Source organism: Macrotis lagotis, chromosome 5 (assembly GCF_037893015.1).
Source record: "Macrotis lagotis isolate mMagLag1 chromosome 5, bilby.v1.9.chrom.fasta, whole genome shotgun sequence".
Taxonomy (NCBI): Eukaryota; Metazoa; Chordata; class Mammalia; order Peramelemorphia; family Peramelidae; genus Macrotis; species Macrotis lagotis.
The window spans coordinates 36,834,806-36,854,898 of NC_133662.1; the positions used below are offsets into that span (position 1 = coordinate 36,834,806).

Here is a 20,093-nt window from a genome sequence, read left to right on the forward strand (position 1 = left end):
TACTGAATCACCCAACTTTTTTATTTATAGCATTTCAGTTCCAAGCTGTTTCCCCTCTTCCCTCTCTCCTTCCTTCCCAGTCCCTCACTAAAGAAGGTCAACATTTGATATAAATACATATGGATAGATATATGATATATGAAATTATTCAATTCATAATTCATATATCAGTTATTTTCTGAAAATGGATAGATAACATCTTCCTTTATAGATGCTTTGTAGCTGATTTGATTATTTATAATACTCAGAATAACTTACAGGCTCACAGTTATTCTTTGAACAATATTGCTGTTAGTATATATAGTGTTCTCTTGGTTCTGTTTTCTTTACTCTTCATTATTTCTTGCAAGTCTCCTTTTTTTACAAAATCTACTTCATCATATCTTATAGCATAGTCATATTCCATCTTATCACAACTTAATCTGCCATTCTCTAATTTCCCTCAATTCCCCTCAATTTTCGGTTCTTTTCTACTACAAAAGAAACCACTATAAATGTTTTAAAACATATACTTCCTTTAATTTTTCCCTGATTGCTTGGGAAACATAATGATATGCTGGATCAAAGGGTATTCACAGTATTATAACCCTTTGGACAAGATTCCAGATTGCTCTCTAAAATGTTTGAATCAGTTCATAGTTCTACCAACAGTGTATTAGTGTGCCAGTTTTTCCACATCCCCTTCAACATTGTCATCACTTAGTTTTTGTATATTTTTGAAACTGTACACAATCCAGGGACATTATATTACTTATGTTTTAGGTGTTTCTTTTGTATATTTTTAGCAATAGCTTATAACTAAAATTTTTACCAAATTTACTTTGGTGTAGTTGAGTCTTCTGCATAAGGAAAGTAAATGTTTATACATTAAGAACTGGGGAGAATGATTAGAACTGTTGTAATCATCCTCCTCTAGTGGACATTTCTATATTATGACACTTCTAATAATGTTTTTATGTTTTTGCTTTCTCATCAGTATTTATTATATTCCCACATATCTTTACATTAACCATGAAAGTAGAATTTCCTATAATGGACAGTCTAGTTTTTTAAAAAAAGTCTTTTTATGGCCTTCATCAGAAAGTCTTTAGCAATTGCTTACTTAGCAAACCACTGAAAATCCTGGGTCCTTGGTTGGTTCTTTGGAAGAAATGGAAAGTTCACAAAAACAAGAAGTTAAAATTAGAGAATAATATCTTTATTAATTATTTCCCCTTGCTGTTTGGGGGTTATTGAATTTATTGTTAGTGTGTTGAAAAGGTATTTGTGAAACTGGGAGCTAGAAAGCTCTTATCATTCAATTTAAACTTATAAACTGGGTGGGTGAGATTAACTCTGACTAGTGCTCTTTGTGACACAGTTCCCATGTCCTACCCTGTTATACTTTATGAACATGCTTTACAACATTTGCAAAATAGATTTATCAAGAGTAAAGAGGAGGAAACAAAGTCTTTTTTTTCCCCGACTCTAGATCGGTGGGTGTTGCAGTCTCACTGTATTCTCTGTGCGTGACAACAGATTAACCCGGATACCACCAGAACTTTCACAAGCAAGTGAACTTCATGTCCTAGATGTCGCTGGAAATAGGTAAACAATTTTTTGATTGGTTTCTTTGAAAGTGCTGTGTGTGTGTGTGTGTGTGTGTGTGTGTGTGTGTGTGTGTGTGTACACATTTGTACAAAGACTATAGTATAGTGAATAGTAAATTATCAATAAAATAATAAATATGTATTATATATCTACTATGGCCTAGATACTATATAGGCTAAGCACTAGGGTTTTAAAAAAAGGCAAAAGATAGTCCATGTCCTCAATATCCCCCAGCCAACTCTTTCAGAACAGGTACATTAACAGAGGAACTTTTCTAATAATATATTCTCTACATTGATGAAATGCTATTCTAGTTTAAAAATTATCATTATTCATCTCATTCTCTTTATACAACTTCTTTGGCTTCACTATTAACTCCTTTCTATGTTTGTAGAAAATAGGACAGGGCAGCTTTTATGGAGAACCCATAGTGAGGTCTTCATATCCATTGATCAGGGAACAACCATTATTAAACTTCCACAGTGTGCCTGAAGTATTATCCTGGGCAACAAATATAACCTTTAACTCTCTAAAAGTATAAATTGCTGACCTTCTGTTGAGTTGACAGAATTTTTACATCTGCGAGTTCTCCCTATTTAAATGATAGATCTAGTCCTTATTCTGGAGAAAGAAATTGCAAACCAATCCATGACTTTACTGAGAAAATTCCAAACAGAGTCAGGAAGAGTTGACCATGACTAAATGATTCAACAACAGCAAGTTTTTATTCCTTAATTAATAAGACATACTGTGCTAAGCACTGGAAATACAAAGGCATGCTTCCCTACATGAGTGGAGAGACTGGCTCTTATTCAGCAGAGAAAGATATATGTTCATTCTCTGTATAAGATGAGAGTAGGACCCATTAAAACATCAATTTTAATAACTTTAATATATATTTAATCTTTATATTCACATATATAAAATCAAAATTAAATAACAATAAAAATATTTTTAAATGTTTAAATGGTGTCTGAGAAGGAGACAGTATGAGGAGAAAGAACAGTGGCCAAGAAATCAGGAGTCCTGGTACTGGTTTTGTCACTAAATAGCCATACATTGTTGAATAAAATATTTCATCTTTAAGGGAATCCATTTCCTTACATATAAAATGAGAGGGTTAAATTTGTCTATTAGCTTCATTCCCCATTACATCATACCTCCAAACACTGATACCTCCTGTCCTCCTACCTTCTAGGACTTTGGAGAGATGAGAGTAACTTAGAATGTCCACTCTCAACTTGTCTTTTCATGAGACCATACATTGTCCCTGACCCCCTTTCTCACCTCCCACCACATATGAGCTCTTTAAGAGCAGGAACTACATTTGACTTTCTTGGTATCTCCAACTCTCTCTCTCTCTCTTTTTTGAATTATAAAGATTTTATTTATTTTGAGTTTTACAATTTTCCCCCAATCTTACTTCCCTCCTCCTCCCCCCACCCCCAGAAGGCAATTTGCTAGTCTTTACATTGTTTCCATGGTATACATTGATCCAAACTGAATGTGATGAGAGAGAAATCATATCCTTAAGGAAGAAACATAAAGTATGAGAGATAGCAAGATAAGACAATAAGATACTAGTTTTTTGTATCTCCAACTCTTAACACAGCTTCCTGATCCATTAGAGAGTTGCTTAATTTATTATTGTTGACTGAATTAAAGGATTTTTTTTAAATTTAAATTTAAAACCTAAATTGATATGTAAATGGTTAATTGCTGTTCAGAATGAAAACTTAGCAATTGGTAGTGTCTGTGCCAAAGTCAGAGGAATAAAATGTGCTCTTAGATCAGGTGGGAGTAGGAAAATTGTGCTGGTTAAGCTTGAAAGCTTATAAATGGTTTAAAACAGTGACCACCAACAATCTGGACTGATTTTTCAATATTATAGTAATGTTGCTAGGGCATTTCTCACAAGACTAATGAAAAGGTCAGCCTACTTGAATCCTGCAGAGAGTAATTCTGAAATGGTATTTGAATATTATTCACTTTCCTTAATGGATTTAAGACAGCAAAATTAACTTAAAAAAAGCCAAACTAAACTTGGACTCAAAGGTAAATTCATGAAACCAATTCAAGTTTAGAAGATGTAAAATAACTGCTTCCTCCACCCCAAGAACATCATCTTACCTTCCATTAAGTTAATTCTTTAATGCCACTAATAGTCTTTGATTATCTGACAACTAGTTGGCTTCCTTTCTGAGGAGTCTTGAAGGCTTGGACAAAGGATAAGATGGGGCCCATCTGTAATGGGCTAGTTTCTTGTCCCCATACCCCAAATCAGAACAAAGCATTTTGGGCCCCAGCCTTCTTCATGTGCATGGCCATTAGAATGGACTTCAGAAAGAAAGCTGTTTCACTATCAGAAATATGAATAGGGTTCTGTTTCTGACTTTCACCAGAAGTGAAAGTTTATATTTTTATGAATCCGGTATGGAGCAAGAGACCAGTTAAAAAGTTGTTATATATCTGTCCACTGAGCCAATTGTATTCATACTGTCTGTGCATTCACAACACGATCTGTGGCAATTAAAATTTTTAATTACAGCTTATTTTATGTGCTCCTATAGAAACTAGTAAAATGCATGAGCTTGTAGAAATACTTCCACCATGGGAGGTCTCATGAAGCACACCCAGCAATTTTTGCTTTCTCTCACAAGCATATAAAAATATGAAACTGCAGTGAGGACAGGGCCTGTGACATAGATTCTAAAAGCTTCCCTCCCAAGAGTTTCAGATTCGTAAGGGAATAATAGAGACATTGAGTCTGAATGCCAATAAATGGGCCACTTTTCTCTTTTCAGTACATGATGAATAACAAGAACAAAAAAATCGTGAGAGACAGAGTGGCTGTAGTAGATTGAGTCAGAAAGACCCCTGACACATGGTGGATCTGTGACCCTGGCTGAGTCACTTGACCTTTTGAGAAGCCAGGTTCAAATCCCACCTCCTGACCCTGGACCTCAATTCATTGGATCATAGGTTTCTAGCAGGGAGGAACCTTAGAGGTCATCTCCTTCTAGTCCAGCTCCCTCATTTTTAAATAGCTGAGACCCAGAGAATTTAAGTGGCTTTCTCAAAGTCACCCAGGTCTCCTGACTTCAAGTCTGATGTTTTTTCCAGTTTCTCATAAGATGAAGATGTCAAACTAGATGGATTCTGATCCTATTAAACCAAATTGAAGAATAATTGCTGTTCTGTTTTAGTGGAAGGAATCTTCTCATGTAAGAGTATACTATGTCAATAAAAATCAGAGGTCCAGAACATAAAATAGAAGACAGCAATCTCCGAGAGGAACTCCAAAAGAATAGGAATATGTGTAGGGAACTAGACCTATGTTTTCATTGGTATAGGGTAACATCCCCTTCTGCCAATATAATTGGCATGTTTTTGAGAGTTTCCTAAAGCAAGGGTAAACAGGCTTTTTCTATACAGGGCAAGAATTAAATATCTTAGCATTTATGGGAACAAAATCAAGGATATTATCTTGATACATAGATACATAGAGAATAAGTTTTTAAAAATATTAATGAAATTCAAACTGTAACAATAAAAATAATAATTGATCACAATTTTTAGTATGTCTGCCACTTTTTGGTAGGATATTTCATTTAATTGAGGTTCAGAGTTAGCATTCCCCATCATCAAAACCGATTGAAAATAGTAATGCTCATCTGTAATGAAATTTTGCATATTTCATTTTTGAATATGTCTTTCATATAAATAGGTACTGTCAAAACTTACATCAATCTATGAGCATCTGATTTTAATTGAATTTATTCATTGCTTAGAAGACATTTATAGGATTTCATTAAACTTTTCTCTTGAAATTTGCCTTCTGTCATGTCATTACAATACAGATTAATTCCATTTAAGGGTTAGGTGGAAGCTCCTCAATCACGGTTAAATGAATTTTGAAGTAAGGAAGTTTCTTTTATGCTTGCATAAAGATCTGAAAAATGCCGCTGGAACTGTAGTTTGGAAAATATACCTGCTATAAATTTGTGTGAGAATGAAGATCTTGCTTGTTCTTGTAATTTTTGGTAGCATGACAAATGTATAAAGCAGCTTGGCATTATTTGTGTTTCAAACAACATCAATTCTCATCAAATTGACCTTAGTGCAGCTTAAGTTTTATGTTTCAATGTGATTTTGCCTTTCATTGTAGGTTGAAATTCATTAAGAAACTTTATAAAATCTGCAGCAAAAGCTAATTTCCAATATTGGTTGAAGAAATTCTTCTCATTCAGGAAATAATTCAGTTTCGGTCCTGAGCTCAGAATACTAAAATAAACTTTTTTACCTCTCTTTATTTCTTGTTTAGATATGATGGGAATATACTTAGTACAAAGAAGAAAATAAAATGTCACAGTATAGGAATAATGTGTGACACTTAAAACATTGTCCCATTAGAATTGCATCACATATTTGTAGTCACATATGATTTGTGCCATTACTAACTCTGCTGTGATAGTGCAAAAGCAGCCATGGGAAAAACCTAAGCAAATGACTGTGGCTATGTTCCAGTGCAACTTTATTTATGGACACTATATTTGAATTTCATATAATTTTCATCTCACAAAATAGTATTTTTGGTATTTCTTCAACCATTTCAAAATGTAAAAACCAATACAAAAAAAGGGCATCTGTCCAGTTTGTCCAGTCTAGAGCTCTACAAAGTTAAGTTACCTGCTCAAGGATACATGACTAATATGTGTGTAAGACATATTTTGAACTCAAGACTTCAAGACTCCCAAGTACATCTCTATTCACTGTACATCTTGGCCTGTCATATAAAGTATGCCAGTTTAAAATTAAATCAGTATCAAATAGTTTATAGATTATTTAATGAAAAGCTGATGTCCCTTGACCTATTTTCTAAAGAGTAAAAAGGAGGGAATGACTCTGAGAAACAGTCTTGTGTATATTTTTCCCCTCCCAAACCACACACAGTGAATCAGTTGGAGAGCCAGACTTAACATGGAGAGGACCAGTGCCCAGACTGTCAATGAACATTGCCTTTCTTTTTCCATCCACCACCACTGGTATTACTTCTGCCCACTACATACTTGCAAATGAGCTTGTGTGTATTGTTTACTTGACCCTCTTATAACTGCCCTCAAGTTGCCACTCTGAATCTTTGCAGGAGGACTGGTGGGTGATTCATCCTAGTCATTAGTATCAGACTGAAATTGTACAATTATTATAAGCTCTGCCTCTCTAAAGAGGCTGTTGTTATACACTCCCATGGTAAACATGGATTTCAGACTTACAACTGATACAACCTTTTTCCAGTCCTCTGGAACTTTTTATATGAATTTTGAAGTGAAAAGATAGCTAACTTAAGATAGTTTTCGATTCTTCAAGTTAAAATATTTTTTTAACAAATTACTGCTTCAGTGTCTAAATGATATATGGGTTTTTCCTGGATTCTCTGGGATTACACCAGTAAATTATAAAATCTCTGCCCATCTGGAAACCCTCTGTGAACAATGATTACTGAAGACAAGGTTAACTATGTGTGGAGAATCTCATTACTAGTAAGTCATGGCTGGTGGTAGAAATGAGATTATAATGTGAGATGCAAAGTATAAAGGAGGTTTTAGATCTTGTGTCAGCACTCAGTGACTGTCTATTTCACATATTAGTGAATAATAAGTCATAACAACATTGACGTTTTAATTATAAATGAAACCATAAAGAAATTGTAACTAATTAGAAAAGTGACTCACAGGTTCTTCTTGGAGAGGCAAATAAGGCATGTCAGAGATTGTTTTAATTGTGTGCCCAAGGGTAACCAACTGCTTAATACAATGGTAAGAGTTTTGATTCTGGAGTCAGAAGATTTGGGTTCAAATTCTAATACCATTGTTAATTACTTTTATGATGTCAAGCAAACCATTTAATCTTCCTGGACCTCAGTTTCTTTATTTATAAAATGAGATTGGAATTTGTGATTATTAAGGTTCTTTCCAACCCTGGATCTCTAATCCTTTAAGACACCATTTCATTGGTTCCAGGATCATTTCACTTTGAAGTTCTTATGATAAAAATAAGCAAAATAAGTACCATGAATATAATCTCAGACAATGCAATAATATCTGTCCCTGGCATGTTGGCACATGCTTGTAATAGTTGCTACCAGGGAGGTTAGTGTTGGTGGATGGCTTGAGACTAGGAGTTCTGAACTGCAGTAGATTAAGCTAATTGAGTGTCAACACTCAATCCAATAACTATATAGTGAGTCTCCAGGATGTCAGAGGAGTAGTGTCATTAGACTACCTAAGGAAGAGGCAAACCAGTTTAGATCAGAAACAGAAGGTCAAAGCTTCCAGGACAGTCATTAAGAGGAACAAGGTTCATATGAGAGAGGCTTTCCATTTCCAGTCTGGGTGAGAGATGGAGACAAAGTCTGCAATAATAAAAATAATAAAGATGATGATAATGATAATATTTCTCAAACCAAGTCACCATTTGTATAATGAAGTCATCAAGTATCAATTTACAAGGATCAGTGAACTATTATAACATAATGGTTCAGAAATAAGGTGAAAAAGATACCAAAGATTGATAACCCACTGAGACTTCTTCTAGTTATATAACATGAATACTTTCTTCTGGAAGAGAGTTAAAGTTTAGAGAGAAAGAATATTACCAAAAAAGTGAAATTTATTATTATTATGATTAATATAGGACTCATTTCTGATTCAGCTTTCTTCAGATCTTTGACACATTAGAGCAAAGATAAATATCTGAATCATACCAGAAAAAAAGAATGGAGATTTGAAAAGTAATTCTTTAGGACAGTTAGAACATCTCCAACCTGATCTATTCATACAGACAAATATCTGATAACAAAAAATGGGAAAAAGCAAAAGAAAAGACATTAAATTTAACTAACTCCATTTCCTCCTGAAGTTAAATGTAAAAAGGATGACCAAAGGACACTAGAAAACTGCCTGAACCAGTAAAAGAAAGGTGACTGGCAATACAAGAACTCACAAAATTCTATCTGAAGCATATCATATCTTTAGACAGTTGCAAAAAGTTAAAGAGAATACAAGATTATGTTTTTATTAAATATTTTATTTTTTAATTACATATAATATTTTTAACATTTTTGAAATATTTTTAATATTTATTTTAAATTAATTTTTTTTAATTTGTTTTTAAAAATGTTGAGTTCCAAATTCTCTCCCTCCTCTCTACCTCATTGAGATGGCAAGCAATTTGATATAAGTTATACATGTGCAACCATACAAAAATATTTCCACATTAGTCATGTTATGAAAGAAAACACAGATGGAAAAAAAAACACCAGGAAAAATAAGAAAGTAGAAAAGTATGCTTTGATCTGCATCAGTTCTCCATCAGTCCTATCTCTTGGAAGTAGATAGCATTTTTCATTATAAGTCCTTTGGCACTTAACACTATTCCTCATCTGTAAAATGAGCTGGAGACAGAAATGGCAAATCACTCCATTATCTTTGCTAAGAAAACCACAATTGGGGTCACAGGAAGATGGAATTCCTCAGAAGATCTCATCAAAATCATATAGCACAACTTGTTCAGTTATCTCCCAAATGATAGTCATCTCTTCAATTTCCAGTTCTTTGCTATCATGAAAAAAGCTTCTATAAATGCTTCGTTCATATAGATCCTTTTCTTTTTCCTTTGATCTCTTTGGGATACTAGTAATGATTGTGATTCAATTTTTAAAGTTATTGATTTTTTTTTAAACTTGCCACTTACTTGGGAGAAGAAAATACAGTCCTCAATTCTCTCCTCCAGCAAAGTGTATTTCACATGCACATGCAGAGATCATACAATTTTCCTTGATGGATGGATTCAACCATAGAAGTCAAGCAAGGAATGAAGCAGAAATTAATTGAGATAATATTTTTAAAGTGTTTAGCATCATCCCTGGTATATTCATTATAGGCACTTAACATTTACAGCATTTCATTCCAAATATATACTCCTTAAATATGCTTGCCTCTGTCTTGGAGGATATCCTAAATGGACTTCAAATAGATAAGAGTTCCCTTAGATCATCGGTGTCAAATTCAAATAGAAAGGATTCCTGCATACCATATATTGATCTAGAAAACTGCTTTTAAATATTTCCAAATTACATTTTAATCTACTGTTACTGTTGTAACCAGTGAAAGTTTGACATAACTTTGACACTATTGCTTCTAAGAATGATGTTCAGATTACATCAAGCCTAGAATGGTAGAGTATCTTCCTGATGGAATTCAAGACCACTCAAAAGAGACCAATTTAATATTCCAGAAAAGAGTTACCAGATGAATGAAGAATTTCTAATGCCTAGGCTATCACATGTATCTAGATGAGTTATTGCCATATTCTACCACTATATCTATTTGAACAGACATTGCACATGATCAGTGAACTGGGTCCAGAATTAAACAGAAGAATGAGAAGTATTTGGATTACATTTAGGAAAGTTCACAATGTGATTAGTAATTCTAAATTATTCTAATAGACAAAACTAACTTTTTTTTAAAGCATCAGTATTCTTTTAGTGATGTTATCTGATGAGACAAATGATAAGACACTGTAATCCTCAAAGAATCAAAGTCATAATAGTCCCAAAGGAACAGGCACATGGTTAATTTAAGTTTATTGTCAGTATTTCATAAAAGAAGTGATATTGATAAAGGAGATTATCTAGGAAATTTCTGATTGTAAAAGGAGCCAAATTTCTAGATGGTATCCCCAGAATATCAGAAGTCCTAAAGAAAGGCCTCTAAGATGTTGACCATAGATAGATCAATTTTGGATGATCTTTGGAAAGCATGAACAAGAGTTAGACAGGATGAGAAAATATGAGTATGTTGTTTTCTGTGTTTCCAGTCATTACCCATATCATTGAGATCACATTCATTAACCTGTTTAATTGTTATAATTTATATATTCCATTTTATTATAATCATAATTATTTTATATTTATATTATATATCTATGATCAATAATATTACTATTTATAATAAAATTTATTATAATTTTTTAATATAAAAAGAGATTTCATTTTCATAATTAAAATGGTGGAGACCTTGTAGTTTTCAGTAGTCTCAAAAATGATAGGATATAATAGACTCTTTGTTTCATGTATAACATCAGAAGTACTCTTTAAAGCAAAACAAAGAACAATCGTACAAAAAAGTGATTGTCACCACAAACTATCTGTTCCTTCTTACTGAACAAAGGAAGGAAAGATTTTAATTTACTTTAAGTTTTTGTGCTTTCCAAAGGAAGATATTTAAATAAATGTGTAATAACCTTTACTGGATCGATTAGAAATAAGTCTTTTGTCAAAATTATATAAGTAATACCTTGGAAAATTTTTCCAAAAATATTATAGAAATCCTTGTGGATATTTTTTCTTAAAATTCACTTATCACTATTTCTGCTTAGTCTCAATTTTTGAAAATATCACTATTAATAGGCATTTAAAGTAGTATAATTTTTAAAAAAATTTCTGCCTTTTTCTCTTTCTCCAAAATAACTTCTTAAATTTTTTTCATGCTTTTTCTTTACAGTGTTATAGAAAACTTTATAAAAACAAAGCATCATAGTTATGACCACATGAATAAAAAACTCCAGGTTATTGTATTTTGAGGGCTCTGATTCAACATAATACTTTTAATGGCTACTTATTATATGTGATGATCAAGAAAGTTGAATTATACCAGTTCACTGTGTGAGAATTCCTCTTATACATTAATTAAAATTCCTGTGAATGTTAACTGAGAAATAGATTGATCTTGTAGTGAAAGTAAAAGCCCTATTAGTACATACTTATCAAAACTCCACATTAGAGCTGTGAGGGAGCAAGTTTGTTTGAAATACAGTGAATGAAGTCTATCATCTCCATCCTTTTCTTTGGGGGGGGGGGTTTCAAGGCAATGGGGTTAAGTGACTTACCCAAGGCCACACAGCTAGGTAATTATTAAGTGTCTGAGGCTGGATTTGAACCCAGGTACTCCTGACTCCAGGACCAGTGCTCTATCCCCTGCACCACCTAGCCGCCCCAATTTCCATCCTTTTTAAGAGGAAAATAAATTATTTCCCTAGGAGCTTAGCAAGAAAGAACAATTCTTTCTTGTTTACTTTTAGTCCTTTTTCAAGAATGTGGAGATTATTGGATAATTCTCTAGATAGAAATTCCCATAAATAGCTTGGGGCTTTCCTTCTACACCACCCCCACTTTCTCTTCTCTTTTCACACCTCCTTGCTCCTTTCTTTTTCTTCCCTTTTCTTCCTATCATCACTAATTATTACGTGTACTGTGTGTGTGTGTGTGTGTGTGTGTGTGTGTGTGTGTGTGTGTGTGTATGTGTGTGCTGAGTCTTGAAAGACTCCAAGAGGGAGAATATTTCAGGCATGGGGGAACTATCGCTCATGAACAGTGAACAAGCATAGTTGGGAGAAGGAATGTTGTTCCTCTTCCCCTTTCTTTTCCTCTCTTCCCTTCCCTTTTCTTCTTCCTTTCCCTTGACTTCCTTCCTATCTCCATCCCCATCCTATTTTCTCTCCTGTTTTCTTTTCATTTCTTTTCCCACTCCTTTTCCATTCTTTTTTCTCTTTCTTCCCATTTTTTCACTGATACCCTTCTTTTTTCCCTTCCCCATTTGCCTTTCCCCTTTCCATTGACTTCTTCCCTTTTCTTTCCTTTAGCAACTTTTATGGCAAGATTTAGAAGTTCTGACTAAAGCTCCTCTTTCTTTTCTTTTCTCTTATCTTGAGTTGCTGGTGAGCTCTGAAATAGCTCTGAGGTGGGTGGAAAGTTGAACAAAACTTCTCTAGATAACCACCCAGAGAAGCTTTAACTCAGAATAATTGGGCCAGTACTCTGTCTTTATTCCAGTGTTTATTAATGAAGCTTGAAGGATTCTCCTCCTTCTTGGGAAGCTGACTGTGAGTTGGCCCTCCATTTGTTTTTGTTTTATTTAACTATTAGGAGTTGCTTTAAAATAATTGGTTAAAATGAAAATCATAACTTTAGTGTTTCCTTTAAATTAGATTACTGCATCTGCCTTTATCCCTGACTAACTTGAAGTTGAAAGCTTTGTGGCTGTCTGACAACCAATCCCAGCCCCTGCTTACATTCCAGACAGATACAGACCGTGAAACAGGAGAAAAGATTCTAACTTGTGTTTTGCTTCCTCAACTGCCTTTTGAACTTAGTTGCCAAGGTAAATATAAATTAAATATCATTTCCACATTTTCACAGGACTGAGCAGAGTGAGAGGTTAACAGGTTAACTGTCCTGCTTTATCCTGTTACTCTTCCAGCATTCAGGTTTAATAATTTCAGGTGTTCTTCTGGGATGAGTTTCACTTTCCCTGAAGTACATCCCTTGTTGATGCCCAAAATTCTTTCAATGGATATAGAAAGCTTAAAAAGAAAAGCAACTTTCTCTTGGAGATGTTGCTTCATATGAAATTAACTCTAGAGTAGGTTTTAGAAGGGGAAAAGAATACTGAGCTCAGAAGAGGATTAAGAATACTTTTAAAACACTTCTTGCATTCCTCTCTCATCTAGTCATATGGACTCCTTATAAATTTAGAGGAGTTGAGAACAATGGCACATATCTTATACTGGATACTGAGGCTGGAGGATTCCTTGAGGTTGTTAGTGCTGAGCTTCAGTGGGCAGCTCTCCAGCTCCAATTTGGTGACCCACTGGATGCCCAAGGAGGGGAGAATTGTTCCAGGTCAGAAAAAGGACAGATTCAGGACCAAGGGCCAGTAAATGGCTGTTTTTCTTTTAGCCTGGTGAAATAGGGAGACCCAATTTCAGACCATAATAATAACTTATGGGGAATAAATTAAATAGTATATATTTTGAAAGAAAGGTTTAATATCTGATAATCACTTAGCTAGAACAGCACACCTTGCTCTAAAAGATTTTCCTGAGTTAACACTCAACTTTGAAGTTATTTAAAAAGGATTCATGTATCTAAAGTGGTTCTATGGCAAGATATTGAGACTAGAAATTTAGTGAAATTTGAAAAATTATGAATTATTTGGAGTCAATATGAGTATAGTGGAGTAATCAAAGGATTTGGTTTCAGTTTTTGACTCCATTATTTTGACTACATATTACCTATATTAGCTTTGGCATATCACTTATTATTTATGGGCTTCAGGTTCATCATCTATAAAATGAAAGCATCAGACTTTGTGATTTTGGGGGTCCCTTCTTCCTCTAAAACAGGAGTAGGTAACCTTTTTTTCTGCCAAGGGTTATTTGGATATTTATAGCATATCTGGTTTTAGCAAGTTAATTAAGCTCTTAGTTCCCTTATCTGTAACATGGGAATAATGAGAGATAACTTGCAATACCAAAATCCCAGTATTACTGTGAGAAAGCCTTTTTTTTTATTATAAAGGGATCATAGGAATATGATATATTTCTAAGAGTGAATGGGATAGTCCTTGCCTACTAAATTAGTCTTATTTCCTAATAACAGATTATTTGAGAAGGTGCTTTGTCCTCCTTTCAGAAGTTATTTGCCATTTCAGTTAATGATTTGAAACCTGTTTTCCTCTACACTAGTTAGCCTTTTGAGTTGAACCCAATGAGGAATGTAATGAATGCAGGGAAGGCAGTGGCTGCCTGAGTTGACAAACTTTTGGTTTAGTGTGCTTTTTTTTTTCATTCCCACAGAGAATTTGCCCCGCTGTGGGGCACTGGAAAGCTTAGTCAATGAAATGTCAGATGAAACATGGAATGAACGGGCAGTCAACAGAGTCAGTGCAATTCGATTTTTAGAAGATGAAAGAGATGAAGAGGATAATGAAATGGTATGTTATTCAAATGTATCCCTTGGTACAAAGTTGGAAGTTAAGTGACTAATAAGCCATTTCCCTTATTTTAAAACAATGTCTTTCATCTTTGGGGTTTGGCAATCATATTTAGGGAACAGCTACAATCTAGCATTTTTTCATGATTCACTATGTTTTTTTTGTTCTAAAAAGTATAGTGCTAGTTTGTAAAGTGGTAAATAAGACAAAGGATTTTATTAAAAATGATTCTAGTTTATTATTTATTGTTTTTATTTTTGTTTATTTCAACCTTCATAGCAGTTCTTTCAGCTCTTTTTTAAAAGAACCATTTGGATTTTAATTTCTCCCACAGCTTCCCACAAATTTTGAGCCCTTTTTAATGTTTTCCCTGTAGTTTAGACCATCTTGAGTGAGTGCAGTCTTATTCCATTAATCTTTACCTCCTGTTATGCCAAGGGCCTCTCCCTCCTTTCTGTGACTGATTTTTCCTTGGCTGTTGTGTGGAGTATTCATAATTATGGTGGAATTGGCACCTTAATAACAACTCAGTAAAAATGAATAAATTGCATTGAAAAGCTCCTGTTACATATATTTATGCTATCTTAATGAAATCACCATTTCAGAGTTAGCAGTATGCAAAGTCTGCTACTCCCCTGCATGGATTGGCTTCACCTTCATTGCTGCTTCATTGCCTTTTGTTCATTGAGGTTTAAAGGAACAGTGTTAAGAATAAGGGGAGGAAAAGCTCAGGGAAAGGAGTAAGAATTAAATAATTATATATAGCAACCACTATGTGGTTGACACTGTGTTAAGTTCTTTATAGATCATATCTCATTTGCTCTTCTCAGCAACCCTTGTGGGATTGGTGCTATTATTATCCCCGTTGTGTAGATGAGGAAACTGAGGTAGACAGCAGTTAGATGACTTGGCCCAAGGTCACAAAACTAGTGTCTGAGGCTGGATTTGAACTAACCCAAGACCTCTTATGTTTTTACTGTATGACCTACCTATATATGAGAGTTTTTGAGGGTTCTTTTGGGGGGTGCTCATGTCCTTTATTATAAAATGAAGATCATAAATTCAGCAAGAAAGGATGTAAGACTTGTTATGGATGTCAAATTGAGACAGTCAAAATAAAGTAATTCATTAACATGTTTTCTTTCTCTTATGATTTTTTTAGGTTTTTTAATTTTGTAGGTTTAATTACTGGCATCTCCTTTTCCAATAGCCCCATTAACCTCATCTGGCTATTTAGAGGCATTGTTGTATAGTGAATAGGGAACGGGTCTCAAGGCCAAGAGAACCTGGTTCAAGTCCCATATTTGACACATACTAATTCCGTGAGTCAGGACAAATCACTTAACCACTAACTCTCTAAAAGTTGCAAAGTAAATACTGGCCAATAGGGATAAGAACAATGTCCTCACATAGGAATTCCTTATTCCAGTGACTGGTCCACTCCCTATCTTTCTGGCTATTATTCCAGGAAATATCCTTTAACTGTTGTTGTTGTTATTTGACTAAAAATATGTTAAAATGTTATTTCAAACACTCTATAGAAATAATCCTTTTCTCATGCCCTCTTACATAGTTTTTAGTTCTGTAATCTTATTCATATTATCTTTATTGACATGGCCTTGAAGTGGTGCTGGGCCTGGAATCAGGGAAGACTCTCCCTGAGTTCAAATCTGGCCTCAGACCTTGCACAAGTCACTTCACCCTTTTTGCCTCAGTTTCCTCACCTGTAAAATGAGATGGAGAAGTAAATGACAAACTATTTCAGTATCTTTTTCAAGAAAACCAAAATTGGGGGGGGGGGGTGGCCCGATGGCGCAGTGGATAGAGCACCGGCCCTGGAGTCAGGAGTACCTAGGTTCAAATCCGGTCCCAGACACTTAATAATTATCTAAGCTGTGTGGCCTTGGGCAAGCCATTTAACCCTATTTGCCTTGCAAAAACCTAAAAAAAAAGAAAGAAAAAAAAGAAAACAAAGCAAAAATGAGGTCACATATGACTGAATAATGATCGAACACAATATATAGGTAGAAATAATTCCTTACTCTAAGTTTTCCAGTATACTTTTTTCCTATGTCATTTTTTATTTTATTTATTTTTTCCAATTACATACAAAGGTACTTTTCTATATTCATTCTTTTGCAAGCTTTTGAGTTCCACATTTTTCTGCTACCCTCCCTTGCCCTCCCTTCCCCCCCTTCCCCATGGCAGCAAACAAAATTATGTGGATTGTATATGTACAATGGTGTTTAACATTTTCCATAATTGCCATATTGTGAAAGGGGAATTAGAACTAAGGAGGAAAAAAGCCATGAGAAAGAAAGAAAGAAAAAACATAAAAGAATTTTTAAAAAGTGAACATAGTATGTTTTGCTCTGCATCTAGACTACAAAATTTTTTGACAGTATAAAAAAATGAACTACTCTCATCTTTCTCTGCCAAAAACCTAAGGATAAGAGGCTATAAAGTACCATAGAAATCTTTCATCCCCTAAAATTTTTTCTCTGAATCTTTCTCCTATCATACTCAGTCAGCGATTTTATTGAGAAAACTTTTCTGTAGTTTTAAAATTTTGTCCAGCACATATATCTGTGTGCTCTCTCAATTAGATATTTTAGCCCACTTTGTTTTTCTTCCCCCCTCACATTAGTTACTTTTTAACATCTCTTGTTCTCTTAGCAAATTTTTCTTAACTAACTGGTCCACATTCCTGGTGTTGATCTTTCATTGATTGTCAGAAATTTGTTTATGATAAATGCCGGTAGTTGATGGTGAAGGGAATGGGGCTACATTTCAGTTGACTCTTTTTTCTTTTCTCCAAGGCAATGGGGTTAAGTGGCTTGCCCAAGGCCACACAGCTAGGTAATTATTAAGTGTCTGAGGCTGGATTTGAACTCAGGTACTCCTGACTCCAGGGCCAGTGCTCTGTCCACTGCTCCACCTAGCTGCCCCTCAGTTCACTCTTAAACAGTATTCTCTAAGAAGGTGATATTTGGTATTTTATAAAACGTTATTGTAATTTTTATTTTTATAACATTTAGTTTTTTCTGTCTCCCTCCCCATTCTTATTGAGCTACTCATTTCAACAAATGATTAAAAAGGAGGAGGTAAAACCTTCAACAAAATTAACCAGTGCTTGGAATGTATGGTATCTTATGCAATGTTCCATGTCCATAGACTCCTTTCTCTGCAAAGAAGACCAGGAGGTGCCCTTCATACCTTTTCTTTTAAGCCTTTATAATTTCACAAAGTGAAGTTTTGATTGTTTTGTTGTTCTTTTGGTTTCTTTTCTACAATATTAAAATTCAAATGGCTTGAAATGTGTTTTTGGTGGGGGGGATTTTTTTTTTGTAAGAAAATGAAATAAAGACAAAAAACATTCCCTCTGCTGTTTGTTTTTTAGAGAACACTCCTAAGACGAGCCACTCCACATCCAGGAGAATTAAAAAGTATGAAAAAGACAGTGGAGAATTTACGGAATGATATGAATGCTGCTAAAGGACTGGATTCAAACAAAAATGAGGTCAATAATACCTTTGACAGAGTGACTACTTCTGTGTAGAGCTTCACCTCCAAGTTTTTACCTCCTGTGTCTTCCCCTGCTGTTGAAATGGTCCTGTCTTCCAAGGAATCTCATCCAGCCCTTTGTCTTAACCAGCTCCTGACCCATCATCTCCTTGTACCACCTATTGGAGGGTGCTGCTGTCTCGAAGGAAGTGCCTTATACTAGCTAGTTGTGGCACCAGTAAATCTCCAGATAATATATTTTTAATGGATTTTTGGTCACTTTTAATAAGTAGAATACACTACTGTACAACTTTACTTGTCATTGTTGTCCTATGCTGGGAGAAGGAAGTATTTTGACCCTCTTCCTTACAGTGCTGGGATATTTTAGACCTGGATATACTCGGACCTACTGATGAGAGATATAGTTTTATGTGAAAAAATACTTTTTTAAACATTTTTTGGCAGCTCAGATGGTGTAAATTTTAAATTTTTGTATAGGCAATTCATAAGAAAATTATGTATTTCTTTTTTGTTGTTTTAGCTGGAAAACGGTACATATTTTACTATTGGGGGTGTGTGAAAGACAAGTCTTGGAGTATTCATTTGTATTTGTACTACCCAGTTGTGCCTTAATGTGTGTCCTGTTGTATGTCAAACCAGTCCTAAACAAATGGCATCCCTAAGCAGTGAGATTAGGCTAGGGGATGTACTTTTTAAGCCATGTGTGTCTTAAATTAGCAATTAACTTGGGTTTTTTTTTAAACCAATAAGAGTATAGGGCGCTATCAAGAGGGACTCCTGAATTGTACATGATATCTGTTTGATTACCTGAGAGATGAACCCGCAAGACTAAACTTCTTCTGTATGATTACTTACACTTTACAACTTTACATGAAAACAGTGTCTTAATTGTTCTAATGCAGTGGGTTTGCTCCCACTGGTGAGGTTTACACAGTCTGTGTCAAGGAGAATGGAACAGGAAGCACAGTAGGAGACTGGTTCATAGTCCATTAGGAGAACAAGTAAATGTTCCACAGAGGAAAGCATGATGCTATTGAAAATGGCTTTAGACGTTTTTATATCCAGATATAAAGCCATAATAAAACAGAAACCTTATAAATATACAAGAGCAACATTGGTGTCATTATGAGGGCAATTTAACATGAAAATTGAGTATGTTGGGAAGGGGAGCAAAATGCTTCAAAATATAGTGAATAAAATAGTCACTTGTATTTTGGGGCAGGCCAAAGTAGGGGAGAGGTGTGTGTGTGTGTGTGTGTGTGTGTGTGTGTGTGTGTGTGTGTGTGTGTGATTTTCTGCAAGAGGTGTGTAAGTGATGAGTATTTTTACCACAACAATTTTTAAAATGGCTTATAAGAAGTTGTGATGTGCATCACTCTCACCTTGAAATCATAGTTTTTTGGAAGACTTGAATTGAGTATTATTGTTGTGGGGATGTGTAAGGTGAGGAAAGAGAAGGTCAAATCGACTAAATTTAAGGTGAAAATGAATGCTGAAAATTGTTAAAAGTTGTCAGTAGAATCGAGTCATCGCACTAATGAAGTCAACTCATCCTGGACAATGACATGCAAGAATTTTTTGTGTGAATGTATTAATGTTTGTTTTTTAGTGGGTGGCAGTTTTCTCACAGAACATTTATTTGCTTTTGTTCTTATAAAAAACAATTTTCATAACATATGTGGGTTTGAGTAAGGCACCTTTGGGAGTTGCATTATTCCTTTCAGATCAAATCAGCACCGGTTAATGCTTATGTTATTACACAATCTCTGGGTGGCAGGGAAAAATGACTTCAGCTTCCTATTAGACCACCTGACCCACATGGATTCTAATCTTGGGTTCCTTAACAATATTGTTCCGACTAATCAGATGAAATAATAATTCTTTTATTATAAACTTCTTTCTTATTTAATCTGCCTTTATCAAAGTCTCAAAGCCAACTTGGTATTTGTTGAATTCCATGTACTCTGGCAAAGAGGCTTCAGGTCATTCCTGCACCCCACTCTTGAAAAAGGTTTGGAGTTTCTGCAGGGCTGTGCACCATATCATCCCCTACTTGTTTCCACTTTTGCTTCCAGTGGATGAACTGAAGCTGTTGGTCAAATGCAAGTGGACAAATTTTGGCATATATGGTTTAAAATCTGT

At 34.7% G+C, this 20,093-nt stretch overlaps 1 protein-coding gene across 2 annotated transcripts in view; it reads left to right on the forward strand.

Annotated features, from left to right (window-relative positions):
• Positions 1–19,276, forward strand: part of LRRC1 (leucine rich repeat containing 1) — a 161,007-nt gene extending 141,731 nt beyond the window's left edge. For both annotated transcript variants that reach the window (XM_074237216.1, XM_074237215.1), the window contains 4 exons: positions 1,472–1,587; positions 12,640–12,812; positions 14,290–14,426; positions 17,827–19,276. In XM_074237216.1, the coding sequence (XP_074093317.1) occupies positions 1,472–1,587; positions 12,640–12,812; positions 14,290–14,426; positions 17,827–17,985 (585 nt within the window). In that variant the 3' untranslated portion in view covers positions 17,986–19,276. The remainder of the gene's footprint in view (positions 1–1,471; positions 1,588–12,639; positions 12,813–14,289; positions 14,427–17,826) is intronic.
• Positions 19,277–20,093: the final 817 nt, after the last annotated feature.